Source organism: Pipistrellus kuhlii, unplaced genomic scaffold, assembly GCF_014108245.1.
Source record: "Pipistrellus kuhlii isolate mPipKuh1 unplaced genomic scaffold, mPipKuh1.p scaffold_m20_p_1, whole genome shotgun sequence".
Taxonomy (NCBI): Eukaryota; Metazoa; Chordata; class Mammalia; order Chiroptera; family Vespertilionidae; genus Pipistrellus; species Pipistrellus kuhlii.
Window position 1 is genome coordinate 83,832,635 of NW_023425404.1, and position 20,590 is coordinate 83,853,224.

Sequence of the window (20,590 nt, forward strand, 5' to 3'; positions counted from 1 at the left end):
CTGCTCTTACAAAAGAATACTTTCCAGACTTCCCTTATTTTTTACATTCATTAATTTGTTAAAAAATGTCTTGACTATCTACAATATGCACTTAAGACACAGCAGCTTACGACCCACAAAAATTACATATTTAATACATTTCACCATTGTTCTTAAAACACTCTATTTCCTTGTACCACTCGTGTCTCTGAAAGTTCTTCATCAGACAACTATGTCAGGTTTGTGCCCTATCTAGAGATATCTCAAGGAGCCGAAACCGGTTTGGCTCAGTGGTAGAGCGTCGGTCTGCGGACTGAAAGGTCCCAGGTTCGATTCCGGTCAAGAGCATGTACATTGGTTGCGGGCACATCCCCAGTAGGGGGTGTGCAAGGGGCAGCTGGTCGATGTTTCTCTCTCATCGACGTTTCTAGCTCTCTATCTCTCTCCCTTCCTCTCTGTAAAAAATCAATAAAATATATTTAAAAATATATATAGAGAGAGATATCTCAAGGAATTTTCACTTCAAAGATAAAAATTCAAATAATTACAAAATGACATGATGTTTTCTATAATGAAGACAAAAACAAAGTGCACTAAGGACCCAAAATCTGCCCGTTATGTTCAGAGGCTTCATGGAAATGGCTATGTTTCAGCCAGAATCAGACATGTAAGAAATAGGTTGGCAAATGGAGAAAAGACTTCCAGGTAAAAAGGTTTGTACATGCAAAGTCATGGAGTCCTGAGATGAATTCTAATTATTCCTTTTCAGCCTTAATTTCTAATTAAGTCATGTGACTACACACCTCCACAAGTGGAACTGTATCTTTAGAGGAAGAAGACCAGAAAAAAAGTGTGTGTGTGTGTGTGTGTGTGTGTATATATATATATATATATATATATATATATATATCCTAATATGCAAATAGACTGAACTATGGGATAACCAACCAAACAACTGGTCACTCTGAGTTGCACTGACCACCAGGGGGTGTGCGTGGAACATGATGGGCATCGGCAGCAGGTGGTAGAGTGTGGAACATGGAGGGTGTGGGCCACGATGGGATGGTTGAGCAAGTGATTGGGGACGCCAGATGAAGGTGGGGTGCTGTTCACTGTCATCAGGGAGAACCTCTGGCGGTTACTGAAAATTCTTTGCTCCTGTGCACCATGGTCCTATCCAGTGCTCGCACCTGCTGCCAGAGACAGCCCCGCTTGCTCCCACTGCCAGTGCCTAACTTGGGCCTTGATTGCTCAGCGCCATCAGCAGGTGCCAGCAGCGGCTGCTGGCCTGATCATCCCTCAAGACTTCTCCACCTCCTTTACTCCTGAGGAATGATAGGGGCCAACAGCCACCTCTCGCATCTGCTGCCAGCGATGGCCCTACTTGCACCCACTGCTGGCACCGACCCCAATGGTGTTGTGCCATCGGTGGGTGCGTGGGAGGCCAGCACTGTCAGCATGTGAGAATGGTGGCAGTAGGAGCAGGGCAGCCAGCAGACAGCAGACCAGTGGCTGCAGTGGGAGGGGCTGGGCGGGAGCACAGATGATCGGCTGAGACCCACCCCTGTGCCCATTGCAGCTGCGCGGCCCACAATTCCTTTCAAGGTGCACGAATTCTTGCATTGGGCCCATATGTATGTATGTATGTATGTATGTATGTATGTGTGTGTGTGTGTATGTATGTATGTATATATAAAAAGGTTAAGTGACCGGCCGACTGGCCAGTAGGTATGACGCATACTGACCACCAGAGGGCAGACAGTCAACACAGGAGCTGCTGTGCGAAAGCAACTTTGCAAGTGCCCTCTCACACTCAGGAACCCCTTGGAGAATATCAGACTTCCGGTTTTGGCCGGATCCTCACAGGCCAGGCCGAGGGACCCCACCTGCCGTAGGGACCCCTGCTCACTCTGCAGATGCCTTTTCAGCTCCAGCATCACTCCAGGTGTGACCTGCTGGGGAGGGACTGCAGGAGGTTGGCTTCAGGGCATGCCTGGCCCATCTTGCCCAGTCCTCTCTGCTGGACACCTTCTAATTAATTTCCTTTCAATGTGCACACATCTGTGCACCAGGCCTCTCTTTGTTTATGTTATTTGTAGTTAAATCTGGTCAGTGAGATGAGTGATTATTTTTAAGCTTGTAATTTTCTACAGTAAGTATCAATTACGTTAAAATCTTAATATAGAGGCCAAAAAGTATCCTAAAGTACTTAACTATTTGTGAGGTTTAAATTATAAGGGGCAAATAACAGAAACAGAGACCAGTGAAGCAGAAGTTGAATTACAGAGAGCCTTCAAAGCCATGCTAAAAAAGTTTAGATTATATTCAATATAGAGTAAGGAAATTGAAAAAAACAAAACAAACAAAAACAAAACAAATGCTGAGTGAAACAAGCCAGTCAATGAAAGAGAGACACCACATGACCTCACTTATTTATGGATAATAAAGAACATTATAAACTGAAGAACCAAAAGATAGATATAGAGACAGTAAAGCAACAAGCAGACTGTCAAATTACAGTGGGGAGGTTGGGGAGATCTGGGGGAGATAATAGATCAACTGAAGGACTTGTATACATGCATATAAGTACAACCAATGGACACAAAACTCTGGGGAGGGAGGGTATGTACAGGAGGGGGGGCATTGGTATATGTACAAAAATAATGTAATAAAAAAATATATTATAAAAAAAAAAAATAGGGCAGAGAGGAACCAAGATGATGGTATAGGTAAACACTGCTATGTGTTGCCTCCTACATCAAAACTACAACAAAAATATGGAACAACCATCATTCAGAACTGCCTGTAAGAATAGAAGTCTTACAACTAGAGAAGTTAAGAAGAAAGCACACCGAGACTGGTAGGAGGGGCACAAAACAAGCTGGTCTGGCACCAACATGAGCCACTTTTTTAATCAGGAGGGAGACCATCCCTGTGGAGGACGCCCATGAGGAGCAAGAGGTCCCAGCAACACACTAGACCCCCAGCTCAAGGTTCCAGAGCTAGAAAGACATAATTTTGGGCTATAAAAACAAGCAGGGATTGTGGCTGAGTGACAGGTATTCCTCTTAAAGGGCCAGCACAGACACTGATTTGGACCCCATCCCTCTGAACTCTAGTACCAGGTAGCTTTTGGGAGACCCAGACATATTAGGGCAAGAACTGGATTAACTAACATCGGGGCAGGAATTCAGGGGTGGCTCTCTCCCAGATAGGGGTGCTTGCAGCGATCATTGTTCCTGTGTTGGTACCTCCCCATCACAGAGCTAGCAGGCAGCCATATCTGAGTTTCCTTCAGCATAACTCATATTGTTGGCTCAGCCCTTGTGATTCTCTGAGACCCTGTCCCATCCAATTTGTTGCCCCACCCAACCTGTTTGGAGCAGTTTTTTCATATGAATGGCCTGTCCATTCATATGAAAAAACTTTTTACTAAAATCTCTCAAAAAAGCTGCAGCTGGCCTCAATAAAGCTGGCCCCAAGACCTGGCACTAAGATCAGCTTGCCTTGCTTTCACAGCTGGGCCTTGCTTGGGAACTTCCTAGCCCACTACAAATAGCAGCCATCTGTGGATCTCTCTGTAGCTCCTGCTGGGTGCCCCAGATAGTGGCTGACTTTGCACCTCTCTGGAGGTCTCAGTTCAGTGGTCCAGGCCCTAGCACCTGGTGGACAGCTTCAAACCATAGCACGTTACAACATTATACAACTCTAAGTGACACACTCAAGGGGCAGACTCAGCAGGCACCAAAACCCCACTAAGCAAGTCCTGCTCCATAGGAGTGTCTCCTAAATAACAGCTCTTCCACTGTGGTTACAAGTAGTCCTTAAAGCCAATTGGCCTGGAGGTCAAGTCCTCCCAGTAACACTAACAGCAATCAAGGATCACTATATATAAGCCCACACAAGGGTACACCTAGAGAGCCCAGCTCACATGACTGGGGAGGCTGAGCCACTGGGCCCTACAGAACATCTACTACACAAAGACACTCTAAGAATTTCAGGAGACATTACAGCTCTAACTAATACATAAAAACAAACTCAGAGAAGCAGCCAAAATACAAGACAAAGAAACATGTTATAAATGAAAGAAATGGAAGCGAGAAAACTACTTGTTTATTTTGATTTTTAGATTCAATTATTGATAGACTAGAGGCCCAGGGCACAACATTCATGCACTCAGGAGTGTGTGAGTGTGTGTGTGTGTGTGTGTGTGTGTGTGGGAGGGGGGGAGGTTGTACCTGTCCTGTACTCTTTAGCAGTTCAGGAGCCTCAGGGGATGTCCAACTGGCGACTTAGGAGCAGGCCTAAGCCACCAGTCAGACATCCTTAGCGCTGCCATGGAGGTGGGAGAGGCTCCCACCACTGACGCTGCGCATGCCAGCCATCAGCCAGGCTTGTGGCTGAGCAGCACTCCCCCTGTAGGAGTGCACTGACCACCAGGGGGCAGCTCTTGCATTGAGTGTCTGCCCCCTAGTGGTCAGTGAACGTCATAGCAACTGGTCTTTCCACCCTTTGGTCTATAATATTTGCATATTACCCTTTAATTATATAGGAAATTTATTTGTTGCCAAAAAATAATAAATTTTGTTTTAGAAATATAGGCTGAAATGCTTCTGTGAATATAACTTTCAAAACAACAGTTTTAAGGTTACTCTTTAATGACATGACAACAAATATATTGCAGTAAATTAATGATGTAGAGCACATGTGTCAAACACAAGGCCCGCGGGCCAAATCCGTCCCGCCAGGCCTTGCAATGTGGCCCGCACCGCGCTGTCATCACTGCATTCCGCTGCGTTTCCATCACAATGACAGTTTATGACTGTTCAGTAAACCATTCGGCCTGCGATTTAGGCTGGATTTTAGATTTTGGACCCTTCTCTGATTGAGTTCGACACCCCTAATGTAGAGGTTGAATGGCAAGAGAGGAACCACAAGAGATGTACAAAATTTATTGCCGAGGTTCAAGTAAGAGGTTATAAATATCTAAATTCAGACAGTAGCAATGGACAAGAAGATCAATCAGTGATTAGGAGGTAGCGACAGTAGAATCTGATGATTGTTAGATAGGGTCAGAGAGAAAAAAGAATCATCACTTTCAAATAAAGAATACAGAAGAATGAAGTTAGGGGAGAAAATGATAACTTTTGTTTTAGAAATGTAGACCGAAATGCTTCTGTGAATATAGAAAAGATACTGACTGGTAAGTTAAGACATAGGATTCTGGATCTCAGGAAATATAGCAGGGCTAGAAATACGTATCTGAGAGCTGTTACTATGTAGGTGGCAATTGAAATTAGGAAAATGAATGAGATTGTGAAAAATTCTTAGGAAGAGAGAAGAGGTAAGGGCAAACTTGAAGAGGTGAAGACACAGAAAAGAGTAACAGTAAATAATGGATCCAGAACTCCTTGAAGCAGAGGAATGGCAACCAGAGCACAAGGGGTTATACTACCCTAAAGAGCAGTGCAGCACCTTTTCTCTCAGTGAGGGCAGGAGGTAGGAAGCTGAGAGCATTCACCAGTAACAGCCTATGTTTTTTTTTTTTTTTTTTTTTTTTTTTTCCTGAATTAGGAAGTAAGTACTACCCTGAGAGAAAAAGAGATGGGGCTGGGGAAGATACAATAGGATTATAGAGCAATGCTGAGGGGCCAGCAGGTAATGACATCTTAATTTATAAAGGCACAATTATAACACTTATTTCACTTGCAACTACCTGTTATCTATCTTCCCTGATGGGTTCTGGCTCCAAGAAGACAGAGCCTTCGAGTGTCTTATTCATTCATTGCACCAGAAGTGTTTGACACAAAATCAATGCTTAAATATTGTATGACATTTTTCTCTGATATTACTCAGAGGAAAGAAAAGTTTCTCAGATTAATGTGCAGATCCTCTTTTAATAAAAAATAGTTACTGTGGATATCCTAGTGATGATGATTTTCAACTTAAGGCTAGATATAGGTTCCTATACATTATAACCAAAGTTAATTTACACGTAGAAGCAAATACAAACATAGGCACTGAAGTAACAATTACTCAGTATAATCAAATGTTTGTTGGTTATAACTGTAATTATCAGCACAAAAGCACAAAATTATTTTTTAAAATATTGTAGAAATGCTGAAATCACTGAGATTACCTCCCATCATTCTCAGATGCCAATTTGAAATCACTGAATTAACCCACTAGTTTACAGGGCAAGTGCAGAAGGGATGGGGTGCATCAAGAAATGGAGTTGACAAAAAGTTAACAACAAAGATGAGGACAAAGTCAAAGGACTAGAGACTACACGGGGCAGTGAGAGAAAAGGAGCCCACATAAACAAAGGAGGGAGAAGTAAGCCCAAGAGGTTTTAAAATTTCACAATGTTGGGTCAAAGGTTCTAAGTGAAAGTATAGCTATGGATACTTGTTTTAATCAAGGTTCTTGCCCCAAAAGAAGCCTGAGACAAGAACAGGACTCCAGGCAAAGGGTGTACTCCAAAGATGAGCCCAGGAAAGAGGTACTGAAGAAAGTAAATCAGGAAAAAGAGAAAAGCCAACCTCAGGATACCTGATTTACTGCCTGGAGGCTTGATCTTGCTGGGAAGTTTTGAGAAGTGTATAAAAAGTCCTCCCACAGGAGGGTCAAAGTGCAGAAGTGCATTTTATCAATTCAATCCCCATTGGTAAATTTGTCCCAAGGGACATTAATTTCCCCACACTTCTAAGAACTACAGTGCATTTGCCTTATGGGCAACCACAAGGCTGCTATAGAAGGCCACAGACAAGAGAGCTTGCTAGAGAAGCCCCAGGGGTTGAAATAATGGAGGTAACTCAAGAAAAGATGCAGTTAAACCAACAGTCACAGAAATGTTCCCAGTAGCAGTGGCTGGAATCATAATTATAACCAGAAAACTTTAGATTGATCTATGTTAGGAGAGACAAGATATGGAATAAAAGATAAAGGGTAAGAAATAACACAACTACAATGTTGATTATTATTACCATTCATAGAGTACTTATTTTGATACAATATCACAACCTACTATACTGCATGTTTAGTCAGATGTTTATTATAATAATAAATAAACACTAATTACATTAAGAAGTATAATTAGATACTTATTTTAAATTCTACACCTAAGTAAGATTAACCCCCTTTCCCTCTTTTCTATGTCTATGGGTGTTTGTTTTTTTCTTGCTTAATCCTTTCACCTTTTTCATCCAGAACCCAATCATCTCCTCTCTGATAGCTATCAGTCTGTTCCCTATCTGTGAGTCTGTTTTTATTTTGTTAGTTTATTTTGTTCATTAGATTCCACATAGCAGATGCAACTGTTAATTTCCCTTATTTTGTGGGAATTAGGAGACTCATAGCAGGTGATTCTGGCAGAGGGTTTCTTCCAGGTTGCAGTCAAGCCATCAGTTGGCTGCAGTTATTTGAAGGCCTGACTGGGACTAGAAGGTCTGCTTTCATTCCACTTTGCCCCATGCAGAAAGCAATGAGATGGCAGAGCATAAATAGAAGGAAATCTGGAAAATCCTACTGATCTTTCAGAATACCATCAAATATGAGGGCAAGAGTTAGGGGTGAATTTATCCAGAGCAAGAGCAACTTTCCCCTCACAGGAAGACCAATTAAACCTCAACACCCCACCACCACCACCACCCCCAAATCACACCCCAAATAATAAGTTAGAGTTAATAAAAACTTAGCAGAAAGGATAAAGAAGGGGTGTGCAGAAGCATAGAGAACAGGAAAGAGAAGATAAGATGCTAAGTATTTCAAAGCAAAGATGCAACTAAGTACTTACTTGAAGTACTTTTCCATTTATTGTGGGTAAATAGAACAGTACCCTGAACTATATAATAAAAGCTTAAAATGCTAAGTGCCCTGTCATCTGCTGACTGGCCAACTGTTCAATCAAAGTATAATATGCTAATGATATGCTAAGTCCGCTCAACCACTCACTATGACATGCACTGACCACCAGGGTGCAGACACTCCTACCAGTAGGTTAGCTGGCTGCTGGTGTCCAGCTGAGCAAGATAGGCCCAAAACGCCCATAGCCCTCCCACAGTCCCTTCCCGCTGGCCAACCTCCAGTGTCTCTCACCAGTAAGCCAGCCACACCACCCAATCTGGATGAGACAAGGCCGGACATGCCCTGGAGCCCTCCTGTGGTCCTTCCCTGGGCCCAATAGTTCACTGGTGAGGTCCCTCGGAGAGCCAGTTTCGGACCACTTCCGCAGGCCACTCCCCTCAGGAGGGTACCACACGCAGGGCTCACCACGGGCTGGCGGCTGTGGCTGCCAAGTACTGCTGTGGTGGCACCCCCCTCTCCTGATCTGGACTGATTGGGCACGAGCCCACAGCAGGCGCAGTGGGGCCAGGATGAGCAGGAGCTGATACAATATCACAACTGCAGGCGGTGTTGGACTGTGGGTTTTGGCCCAATCCCCACAGGCCACCCCTTCTTTATACTTTTGTATATCTATAGGTCTTGCTTTCTCTGTGAGTAGAAAAGAAAAAGTTAGTAACCGTTTCAGTTGGGAAATTTTACTTTGAAGAAAGTATACAAAAATAACTGTGAATGGAGCTAGCAAAAAAAAAAAAAGAAAGTTATCCATCCTAATTAGTGGTATCAGTAAGCACTTGAAAGCACAATTTCTTGCACATAATTTCAATTAAGGAGAATTGTAAACTATGTTCCCAAACTGTGTAATTTTATCCACTTTTTAAGTAGGCCACTCCAAAATTTTTTCTCGATCAAAACTTTAATAAATGTTGACCATGTCATTTGTCACATTTCCTCTCTGTCCTGTAGTGGAGTGTAGAACAAGCAGTGCTGGGTATGAATTAAATATGTAAAAAATGTTTTAAAACCTAACTAAACATAGGGAAAAATAACATTCTCATTTTACTCAGTACTAAGCTGGGCATAATATCTAACTTGGAACTGTTTTAAGGATAAAATATGACCATGAATGAAAAAGCTCTTAGCAACAAATACCTTGTACAGACCACAGTTTACTTGATTACTGAATTTTCTTCTAAGTTCCTACTCATTCACTGGTCATAGGCTTCTAAATATAAGAAACCAATTATCTATTTAAAAAAAGGTTCTCAATCTTTTAAAACCCATGCTTCTTTAAGAAGCACAAATCCTTTGCCTATTGTGCTTTTTTGATGTGTTTCCCTAATATACCATTGAATGCACTTTTTTGAATTACAGCTTCTTCCTGCAATAATGAATTATAACCCACCATTAGCCCTTTCAAAGCACGAAATTTATATGAAATATATCATACATAAACTATAAAATATTGGAATGCCAAAAAATTACTATTCCTAATTTCATAGAGTATGAAAGCTAAGTTGTTTATATATTCATTCAATACTTACCACTGACATATGACTTGCATACTTCAAATGGTAGATTCCCCAAATTTTTTTCATGTAAATACTTTGTTCATTACTCCACTGAAACTACATTCCCTAGAACAAAATTAAATACTAACTTTTCTTCTACCTGTCTGGCTTTATTTTGGCCTTCGTTGGCTCTTCATCTCCATCCACAATAAGCAAAATTAACTACTCCATTCTTTGTGGTACTAAAACATCATCTTTGTAGTGCCTACCACAGTGAATGACAAACCTTTAGTAATGGTCAATAATGTGTTACTTTAATTCCATTATAAAACTTCCATTATAATTAATTGTATTTGTGTCTGTGAACTTCATCAGACTAGAACTGAAGGCAAGAATGTAGGTCTTCAATGTTTTGTTTTGTTTTTTGCATCTTAATCCTAGATTTATTCAACACAATCCTTTCACTTTATCCAATAAAAAATAAGCACTATATCTAAATTTTTAAAAAATCAATTTTAAAAGTACTTTGATCTCCCATTTTAGAAGTAATCAAAAAATATTTGCTAAATCAGACTAGATTCTGCTTTGTACTACACACTGTCCTTTGAATATATCACCCATCTATCAATCCACATATTTGCTCATAACTCTATAAGCTCCTCTACAAAACCTTCCAAAATCACTCGAGTGCTGATCTTTTTCTCAAGATCTATTAGAAAGTATTATTTTAGCCGAAACCAGTTTGGATCGTCGGCTTGGGGACTGAAAGGTCCCGGGTTCGTTTCCGGTCAAGGGCATGTACCTTGGTTGCAGGCATATCCCCAGTAGGGGGTGTGCAAGAGGCAGCTGATGGATGACTCTCATCGATGTTTCTAACTCTCTCTCTCCCTTCCTCTCTGTACAAAATCAATAAAATATATTTTTTTTAAAAAGTATTATTTTATATAGAACATTGTATAAAATATTCTTCGGTACTTGATATTTTTCCCTAGACTGAACATACTTGTCCCAACTCCACAATACTGGTATACTCAACAGCAAGGTCCATGACAACTTATTGCTCCTACACCTACTCAGCAAAACATTTTTCAGGCACTGGCACTCATTATACAGATAGATTAAAATGTAATGCACAACAGAGGTACAAGCTAACTAAGAGCAAACAGTAACAAATTTGGCTGTTTAGCATTGGCAGGCTTTTTAAAAAATATAATATTATTATTATTATTATTATTATTATTATTATTTTATTTTAGAGAGAGCAAGAGAGAGACATAGATGTAAGAAACATCATGCAACCTGACTGGGGGTGGAACTCGAAACTTGTGTATGTGCCCTGATCGGGAATCAAACCCTACACCTTTTGGTATAAAGGACAATGCTCCAACCAACTGAGCCACACTGCCCATGGCAGCAAGCTTCCTTTAAACAAGAATGTGGCACAGCACCTCCCCCACAATGGTTATGATACAAGGAACTGTTTATTTATGGGAGAAAGAGAAGAGCAGCACTCTGCAGTGCTCAGGTCAAACAGCAGCTACCCTTCAACTCACAGAATGTGGGAAAGTAGAAACCACTACTTATTGGTATAAATACAGAACTAAAGTCTTATTCAAAGGTGAAGTATTTCCACTAAGCTCATAGAGAAAGTCAAAATGGCAGAACTTGCACTGAAACTCATATTTCCTCTCTCCCAATCAAGAAACCTTACGGCATCAAACTGCTTCTCTATCTCAAAAAATTAGTCTTTAAACCACACATGTCAAAAGGAAAACCCACAAATACCCAAGTCACTCACTGAACTGCCACACAAAGGAATTAGAAACTGGGAAAGGGAAATGCTTTTGTAGACTCCTTTGCATCTTCCCAGACCTTGACCACTAAGTGTTCCAAAGTTCTCCTTGGCCTCTTTTTACTCTACACCAAGCATGTCAAACTTGCAGCCCACGACAAATAATTCTGTGGTTCAGCCAATATAACAGTATGTAAGAAACATTTGAATGAAAATTTTGTAAACTAATTTTTACAATACCATTATACATAATCTATATGTGTAAAAGCCTAAGCGAGCATTAGACCATTCGACTGGTAGCTATGGCACGCACTGACCACTAGGGGGCAGACACTCTGACCATAGGTTAGCTTGCTACTAGGGTCTGGCCCATCAGGGACTGGGAAACAGGCCAGACACATCCTGCAGCCCTCCCTTTTTCCCTCCCTGGCCCTGATCATACACCAGTGGGGTTCCTCAGCCTGCACCTTCTCACAATCAGAGGATGTCCAAGAGCAGGTTTTGGCCTGATCTCGACGAAGGGACCCCACTGGTGCAAGAATCCATGTACTGGGCCTCTAGTTATTAATAAAGAACTACAACATTCGCTAATGACTGATTACTATAATCATGTTGCATTCATTTCCCTTCTTCACCTTACGTGCAGGCACACCATTTCTCTCCACTAATACTAGCAGCAAATATTTCAGCAAGCCAATTGCCACATAATTAGTCTTCAACTGATTTGTTTGGTGTGTGCAAAAGGAAATATTTTGCTTTCAAAGAACAAGATAAATAGGTTTATTTGCGTTATGCTTATTAATTTATGGTTATTCAGTGTCTGATAGGTTAATGTCCAAGGAAAAATATTAATTTTTATTGAAATGTTCTATTATTCTATGTTAAGGATTACTCATTTAGTCAGCCCTCTGTATTCAGCATGTCTCTATCAAAATAAACCTATTTTTCTATGAAAATTAAAGCTTTTATTTTTTGCAGCCCACATAAACTTAAACCTTGTTTATTTGGCCCATGTTAGCTTTTGAGTTAGACATGCTTGCTCTACACTCTCTATTGGTATTTTCACCTGCAGCCTATTGCTTCATCTAGCATTCACAGACTAAGAATTACCAACCAGACTTTTGTTGTGTGTGCTGCCATTCTACACTCTAAACATCTCTATGTGTGTATGTCCCATGCACACCTTAAAATAATCCCCTCAGCATTATTATAAATTCATTCCCCCTCCCTCAGTCAACTAGATCACTCCCTTGTCATATTGCCAATCTTGGTAAATGGCATCATTTAATCAGAAATCTGTGCACTGGATTTCTCTCATCTCTCTTACGTCAAACTCCAAGTTTTATCAATTTTCCCTCCTAAATTCAGTAGTTCTTGTACCCCCAACCAAATCATTTCGTACACACATCAATGATCTCCAAAGCTTTTGGATCACTCACCTTTATTACTAAACCTATTTTGAGCAGCTCTAGCCAGTTTGGCTCAGTGCATAGAGTGTCAGCCTGGGACTGAAGGGTTCTGAGTTTGATTCCCAGTCAGGGCATATGCCTGGGTTGCAGGCTTGATCCCCAATGGGGGGAGTACAGGAAGCAGCCGACCAATGATTCTCTCTTATCATTGATGTTTCTCTCTCTCTCTCCCTCTTCCTTCCTATCTGAACTCAAAAATATATTTAAGAAAATATTTTGAGCATACATACAGACACCCAAAATATATGCATATTTACTTATAAGTTAAAATACATGTATATCTACAGCAATATAGTAAGATACTATAAACCTTAATGAAAACATTCCTAAAGTTCAGGAACCTACATTTTTAGAAACTGTATAATGTCCCTATAGTAAGAAATACACACAAAGAAACTGCTTCAAATAGTCATTTGAAATGTTTTCTTTGATTCACACACATATATTTCATGATGAAATGATACACACATACTTTGACATATTGCTAAATATAGTTAACCTTATCTTCTCTAAAGCCAAAGACAAAAAATAAAATTTAAAAATAGCTGACTTTTAAAAACCCACATTATTCTATTAATAAAACTTAACTCTGTAGAACAAACTCTCCAAAAATTCATCTGAAATTAAAAAAAAAAGACCCGAAATAGCCACAGCAATCCTGACCAAAAAAAAGAACAAAGAATCACAATACCAAATATCAAGCTATTATATTAACAAGCCACGGTTCTCAAAACTGCCTGGTACTGGTAAAAGAACAGACATACATACCAATGGAACAGAACAGAGAACCCAGAAATCAACCCAAGCCATTATGCTCAATTAATTTTTGGCAAAGGAGGCAAGAGCATACAATGGAGTCAAGACAGTTTCTTCAATGGTGCTGGCAAATTTGGTCAGGTACATGCAAAAAAATGAAACTAGATCACCAACTTATACCATAACAAAAACAAACTCAAAATAGCTAAATATCTTAAATATAGAACGGGAAACCATAAAAATCCTACAAGACTACATAGGCAGCAAAATAGCAGACATGTCATGGGGACTAAGGAGAAAATAAACAAATAGGACTATATCAAAATAAAAAGCTTCTGCACAGAAAAAAAAAAAATCAAGAAAACCCAATGCATGGGAGAACATATTTGCCAATGATGTTTCTGATAAGAGTTTTATCTTCAAAATTTACATAGAATTCATACAACAAAAGGAAGATTAACGATCCAATAAAAAAAATGGGCAAAGGATCTAAATAGACACTTTTTGAAAGAGGACATACAGAAGGCCCAGAGACATATGAAAACACGCTGAAAGTCTAATCATCCAAGAGCTACAAATCAAAACAACGAGACACCATCTCATACCTGTCAGAATGGCTCTCATCAACAAATCAACAAATGACAAGTGCTAGCAAGGATGTGGAGAAAAAGGAACCCCCTTGCACCGCTGGTGGTACAGCCACTGTGGAGAACAGTATGGTGTTTTGTTAAAAATGGAACTCCCATTTGAACCAGTAATCTCACTTTTAGGACCATATCCCAAGAAAACAAAAACACCAATCAAAAAGGATATATGCACCACTATGTTCATAGCAGCACAATTCACCAGAGCTCAGATTTGGAAACACCGTAAGTGCCTATCAGAAGATGAGTGGATTAGAAAACTGTGATACATCTACACAATGGAATACTATGCTGCTATTAAAAAAAAAAAAAAAAAAAAAGAACTTCTAACACTCGCAACAACATGGATGGAACTAGAGAACATTGTTAAGCAAAATAAGCCAGTTGGAGAAAATAAACATCACATGATCTCACTCATATGTGGGATATAATGATCAACTTAATTTGATGAACAAGAATAGATTGATCTAGAGACAAATGGGGTGTGTTTGTGGGGAAGGGGGGCATTTAGAATGCAACCAAAGGACTTGTATGCATGCATATTAGCATATCCAATAGACACAGATATGGGGGGCTTGCCCTGGGTGGGAATGGCTGGTGATGGGGGGATCAATTGGGGAAAAGACAGACATATGTAAAACTTTAGACAATAAAAGGAAAAAAAAACAAAAAAACAAAACTGTGGTAACATCTACACAATGGAATAGTATGCTGCTATAAAAAAAGAAGGAACCTTTACCATTTGCAACAGCATGCATGAAACTGGAGAGCATTATGCTAAGCAAGCAAAATAAGCCAATCGGAGAAAGATAAATATCACATGATCTCACTCTTATCTATACTAATAATAGAAGAATATGTAAATTGTCCAGGATGCCATCACATAACAACCATTCAGCAGGCTGTCCCCACCCCCTGCTCAGGCAGCTGCAAGGCCCATTGTAGGTAGGACTGGATACAATAGGAGCGGATAAGAAAGGAGAGGGAGAGGAAGGCAGGCCTGCATGCAGACAGACTGAGAGGAGAAACAGAAATACAGAAAAGGAACAAGACAAAGAGGCAGGAATGGAAAAGGGAAGGAAATGCAGGGCTCCATGGGGGAGGGAGTGGCATCCATGGGGGGGGGGGGGGGGCGGAGCAGCTGCACGTGTGTGTGTGTGTGTGTGTGTGTGTGTGTGTGTGTGCGCGCGCGCGCGCGCCCCACCCAGATGCAGGAGGAGGGCAGTGGCCCCTGGTGCGGGCCATTGGGATGGAGGGGTGGAAGGTGCAAGGCCTTCCATGCAAGAGGCGCTCCTGCTCTGCAGCAGCGGCAGCAGCAGCAGCAGCAGCAGCAGCACCTGGGCCGCACAGGCCTCAGCCACCCTCACTGAGCCAGGTGCCCCATGCTAGGAGGAAAAGAGCAGCTTAGATGGGGCAGAGTCAGACACTAAGGAAGATACCACTTTCATCCCTAAAGGCTGGACCCCAAAAACACTGGCCAGGGTTAGGTTTAGTGGTGTGTTAAGTGTACTTTGTTGACTAGAAGTTGGGGCGACCCAGGCAGGGAATGGGAGGACTGTGGCAGGAAAGCCAGGGAAAAGGGAGTGTCAAAGGCCTGGCCAGGGATGGGGGTTAATGCTCCCCCCACTCCCAACGGAAGCTTTAATATCAATGTGTACTCAGGCAGGACTGAAAGCAGGTCCCAGAGGGGGTGGAGGGGAGGAGTAAAAAGGAGACAGACTTGAGGAATGAAGGGGGAGAATGGAAGGAGGGGGGGGGGCATGGGAGGTTCAAAGGGAGGGAGGGAAAGGAAAGAGAAGGATGCTAAAATGGGGTAAGGCCAGGAAAATAGTTAAATAAAAAGAAACATAATGTGATAGTGAGGGGAGTTTAAAAGGAGGAATTAGTAAGAAAATTAAGTTCAGGGTGATTTTTTTAAAATGTAGTCAGCCATCCTATGAGGGCTCCCGGTGAAAGGGCGTAGGCTTGCTGAGGGCCTGACCCCCCCCCCCAACCCTGTGCACAAATTTCGTGCACCAGGCCTCTGATGAGTGATATAATCATCAACATAATCTGATGAACAAGAATAGATTCAGAGACAAGTAGTAGGGGAGAGGGTGGGTAGAGAGCAACTAAAGGCCTTGTATGCATGCATATTAGCATATCCAATGGACTTAAGACACTTGTGGGGTAGAGCACATGTGTCAAACACAAGGCCCGCGGGCCAAATCCGTCCCGCCAGGCCTTGCAATGTGGCCCGCACCGCGCTGTCATCACTGCACTCCCCTGCGTTTCCATCACAATGACAGTTTATGACTGTTCAGTAAACCATTCGGCCCTCGATTTAGGCTGGATTTTAGATTTTGGCCCCTTCTCTGATTGAGTTCGACACCCCTAGGGTAGAGGCTTGCTTGAGATGGGAATGGCTGCAGGTAAGGGAGGAAAGGTCAATTGGGGAAAAAGAAGACGCATGTAAAACTTTAGACAATAAAAAACAAACAAACAAAAACAGTTCTGTAAAAGTCTTAGAATTAGCTATCTTTAAAAAGATCAGAACTTTACCAAATACAGTTTGGCTCCTTTTGCACACAGCTCCTAAAAGAGGATACCACATTTCTTTTCACTTATCTACTGAAATAATCTAAGGTTGCTAATGTTCTAGTTTTTATGGGCTGCACCTCCTTTAATACAAGTACATACTATCATTTTTTTAAAGTCTTCTACATATACAGTTACTATTTCAGGACCTTTTACTCTTCCCTAACCTTACCCCTGTCAAGCATCCTTCCTATCCCAAGACTCCCACCTTTGCAACACACAAAAACCCCACAATACACAACCAAAATAAAAATAAATCTAATACAAGAGATATTTACATATTTGCACAATATAATCCTCTAGTATTTTACCAACAACCTGACTGATCCTAACAATAGTCCATGTATATCTTCTCAGATAATTTCAGCTTGTTACACATCAGAAATTTAAATTCTCAGAATTCAAAGTGCTGCAATTTTTAGCAGTAAGATGTTTAAACTCATCACTCTAGCACTATAGTTAAGAGTAAACCAGTGCATTTACAGGATATTAATGAAAAAGTTTTCTTCTGAATGATTATGCTACTACCCCATGCTGTGAGCCACAATTTATTTGACAAGCCAAACAATAAAAGACATTAAGTGGCAAGCATTCCATGAAAACCAGCATCGTGCTAAACTATTTGATTAACTTTCATTTTATAGAGTGACCAGATCTCATTCAGTCTCCAGAATTTATTGACACCAATATAGAACTACATATTCATTCAGTGAGGGTAAATGGGGGCAGATTTTAATTAGTGACCAGAAAGTTAAGAAGAAGGCTTTTAAAAATTACAAAATCCAGTGATTTTCAATACTGTTGATTCTATACTTTTCATGTGCAGAAAGCTGAGGGAAATTAGAAAATAACCTTAATATACAACTTAGCATTCTTTTTAAAAGAATCAACATTGTAAGAACTTCAAATTTTAGGTCTGTGAAGTCAACATAGAAGACTTAAATTAGAATTTATTTGCTTCCTATTTACCACATCCTGTCTTTTAAACTACTACTCTAATAATGTCTTCCATTTTATACTGAATTTTAGGGTAAGTAAAATGACTTTTTTCCTCAAATGCCTGTAACCAAAATATCACTTCGTTTCATCCATTTCCTCTTTATCACTTCATCTTCACTCATTTAATACTGATCAATGAAACAAAATTATTTGAAAATATAAATATAATGGGACTCTTAGATGACTCCTTGTCCCCTCTGCTCCTTGATATCCACAAATGTATACTAGGTAACTTCCAATTAAAATTCCTTAATAATTTCTAAAAGTGGTCATTGAGATGCATAATCAAAATTTATTTAGCATGTTATTTCTGTGCCATCAAAGCAGTCAAAAACCAGGAAGCAATTCTATGCACCAAATATCTATGTGGTATGCAGGGCCAAAGAAACCTCACCAGTGAGGATATCAATTACATATTGAGTTCTTAAAATCTTTTATTATGCCAAGAGGAGATGAAAAGGAGTCAACTTTTGATCATATACTCCAAGTATTTCACATTTTACATATGAGTTTTACAATTATTCTGTAACCTGTGATTCAAACATGGGCCATGGAGCTAGACCCCCTGGTTTCTCCACTCAGGGACAGATGACCACATGCAAATTACTTATGCTCCCTGTGCCTTCATTTGTAGAATGGGATAAAACAGCAACTACCTTATTAGGTCGATTCCACGATTAAATAAGAAAATACACACAAAGTGCACTGAGCTAAGTGCACTTTTTTTCCACTATCATTATTATAGTATTATTACTTTTATTATTAGTATTAAGTATTGTTTCCATTTTAGAGATGAGGAAATGAAGCCGAAAGTATCATTTACCAGTGATCCCACCAATTAGTGCCAGGTTTTGACTCAAAAGCACAAACTTGGTAAGGTAAAAACTGCTTAGGCATAAAATATTTGTACTGTTTGAAACACCACTTAATCACTACGAAGCATAAGAAAGGACACGCAATACACAGGTCCCGGGCGGCGTCGGGCACTGAGTCTCGCGGAGGCCCAGGGGGACGCCCTGCGAGGACGCGCGGCGTCCGGCCTCCGCGGCGCTGGCCTCGGCCCCGCCACCCCCGCCCGCGCTCCCTCCCCGCCCCGCCGCCCATCCCCCCAGCCTCCGGGGCCTGCCCGGCGGGCCCAGCCCACACCCACCCGCCACGGGCGGAGAGCGGCCACCGGCTCCGCTCCGAGGACGGACGGGCAACCCCCTCTCCTGGGAGCTAACCACTGAACCCGAGGCGGGGCCAAGGAAAAGCCGCCGCCCTGGGGCTGGAGCGGGACGCGGCCCGGCGGGAGGCAGTCCCAGCGGCCAGCGAGTCCGGGAGCGGCCTCCACCCGCTTCCTCGCCGACCACGCGTCAGGCGACGACCGCTCGGTGTCAGGGCGGCCGGTGTGGGGGCCGGGTACTCCGCTGGCAGCCCCACGCCCCGCAGTGACAGCGCCCAGACCGCCCCCGTCGGAAGGCGCGGGGCGGCTCTGCGCCTCGGGCGCCGGCGGCCGGGAAGCGAGGGCGGCGGGGAAGGTCCGGAGGAGCCCGGCGGCCCGCACTTCCGCTCCCGGCCCGGCCGCCCAGCCCCGCCGTCCCGCACAAAGGCCCCCCCCCCCCCGGCGGCCCGCGCACGGGAGCCCGAAGCCCCCGCCCGCCCGGCCCGGGCCCCTACCTTCTCCGGGAGGGAGGCGTCCGGTGCCGCGCGGTCGGCTCGGGCCGTGGCTTGTCAGCTCCCGCTCGGCCTCTCCCGCGGACTGGCGCGGCCTCTCCTCTCGGGCGGGGCGGGCGGCGGCTCTTCCTCCTCCTCCTCCTCCTACTCGGCGGCGAGAGGCGGGGACTCGCGGCCCGGAGCCGCCTCCAGGCCCGAAAGGACCCCCGCGGCACAGCCTTCTCGAAGCGCCCCGCCCGCTCCTCCCGCCGCCGCCGCCGCTCCCTCCGGAAATGCATTCCTCGCCGCGTCAGCCGCTCGCCGCGCCCGGGCGGGAGGAGGCGGCCGGAAGCCGGGCTCGGACAAAGGAGCCGGCCGTGGGAGCGGCCCGCGGCGGGGGGACGGGGGGGGGGCGGGGGGAGCGCCCCTCGACCGGGCCGCGCGGTGCCTCAGTTTCCTGTGCTGAGCGGAGGGGTGTGGCTGTGCACCCGCGCCCCCTCCTCCCCGCCGGGCCCCCCTTCTCCGCCGGACCCCCCTTCCCCGCCGGACCCGCCTTCCCCGCCGGACCCCGCTTCCCCACCGGCCATCGGTTCTGCGTCCCGAAGCTGCAGCTAGCAGCCCCGGGACCGTGCGAGACAGCGGGGCTGTAGGTGGGACAGACGTGCAGAAAAGTACCCGGCCCCCACACCGGGCGCCCTGACACCCGCCACGCAGAGCGGTCGTCGCCTGACGCGTGGTCGGCGAGGAAGCGGGTGGAGGCCGCTCCTGGACTCGCTGGCCGCTGGGACTGCCTCCCGCCCGGCCGCGTCCGCTCCAGCCCGAGGGCGGCGGCTTTTCCTTTGCTGCACGTCGGTCCCACCTACAGCCCCGCTGCCCCGCACGGCCCCGGCCCCGTTAGTTGTGGGAACTTGGAGGCGGCCCCCTAACCTGGAGCGGTTCACGGGGCCCCAAACGTTTCCCTTTCGAAAGGGAATTAGGTGAAGCCGATATTGTTTTCCCAGAATGACAGTTTTCTTGTCGCATGTCTGTGAGAAAGGTGTATACTTGTGAAGAAGAGGGGTACCAAGAAAGATGGAGCTGAGGAAAGTTTTAGCGGAAACTGCCGAGTTAGGGAGCTGCTCTTGTGAGATTAATTCGATGGTCCGTTTATGGGAAACATGGACGAGAAGGAAAAGTTCCTTAAGTATAGAGTTTCTATTTTTTATTTTTTTTTATTTTTTTTAGTAGTGGACATAGGGGCTGGAGAAGAAGCATTTAAGAGGAAAGGGTAACATTCATTGTGAAAATGGCCGGGCGCATTTTCTTTCTTTCTTTCTTTCTTTCTTTCTTTCTTTCTTTCTTTCTTTCTTTCTTTCTTTCTTCTTTCTTTCTTTTTTTTTTTAATAT

The 20,590-nt window shown here is 43.4% G+C and overlaps 2 protein-coding genes across 4 annotated transcripts in view; one reads left to right on the top strand and one right to left on the bottom strand.

Moving 5' to 3' along the window:
• Positions 1 to 19,365, bottom strand: part of ITGB1 (integrin subunit beta 1) — a 59,108-nt gene extending 39,743 nt beyond the window's left edge. For 2 of the 3 annotated variants that reach the window (XM_036454043.2, XM_036454025.2), the window contains exon 1: positions 19,229 to 19,365. The gene's annotated coding sequence lies outside the window, so the exon portion shown is untranslated. Of the gene's footprint in view, positions 1 to 8,076; positions 8,097 to 19,228 lie in introns of those variants that run through there. The other variant, XM_045586222.1, reaches the window with a different exon arrangement.
• Positions 16,395 to 19,854, top strand: LOC118716551 (basic proline-rich protein-like). The gene is made up of 2 exons (XM_036434024.1): positions 16,395 to 16,404; positions 18,806 to 19,854. Exons 1-2 carry the CDS (start codon positions 16,395 to 16,397, stop codon positions 19,852 to 19,854), a joined length of 1,059 nt encoding a protein of 352 aa, XP_036289917.1.
• The last annotated feature ends 736 nt before the right edge of the window (positions 19,855 to 20,590 follow it).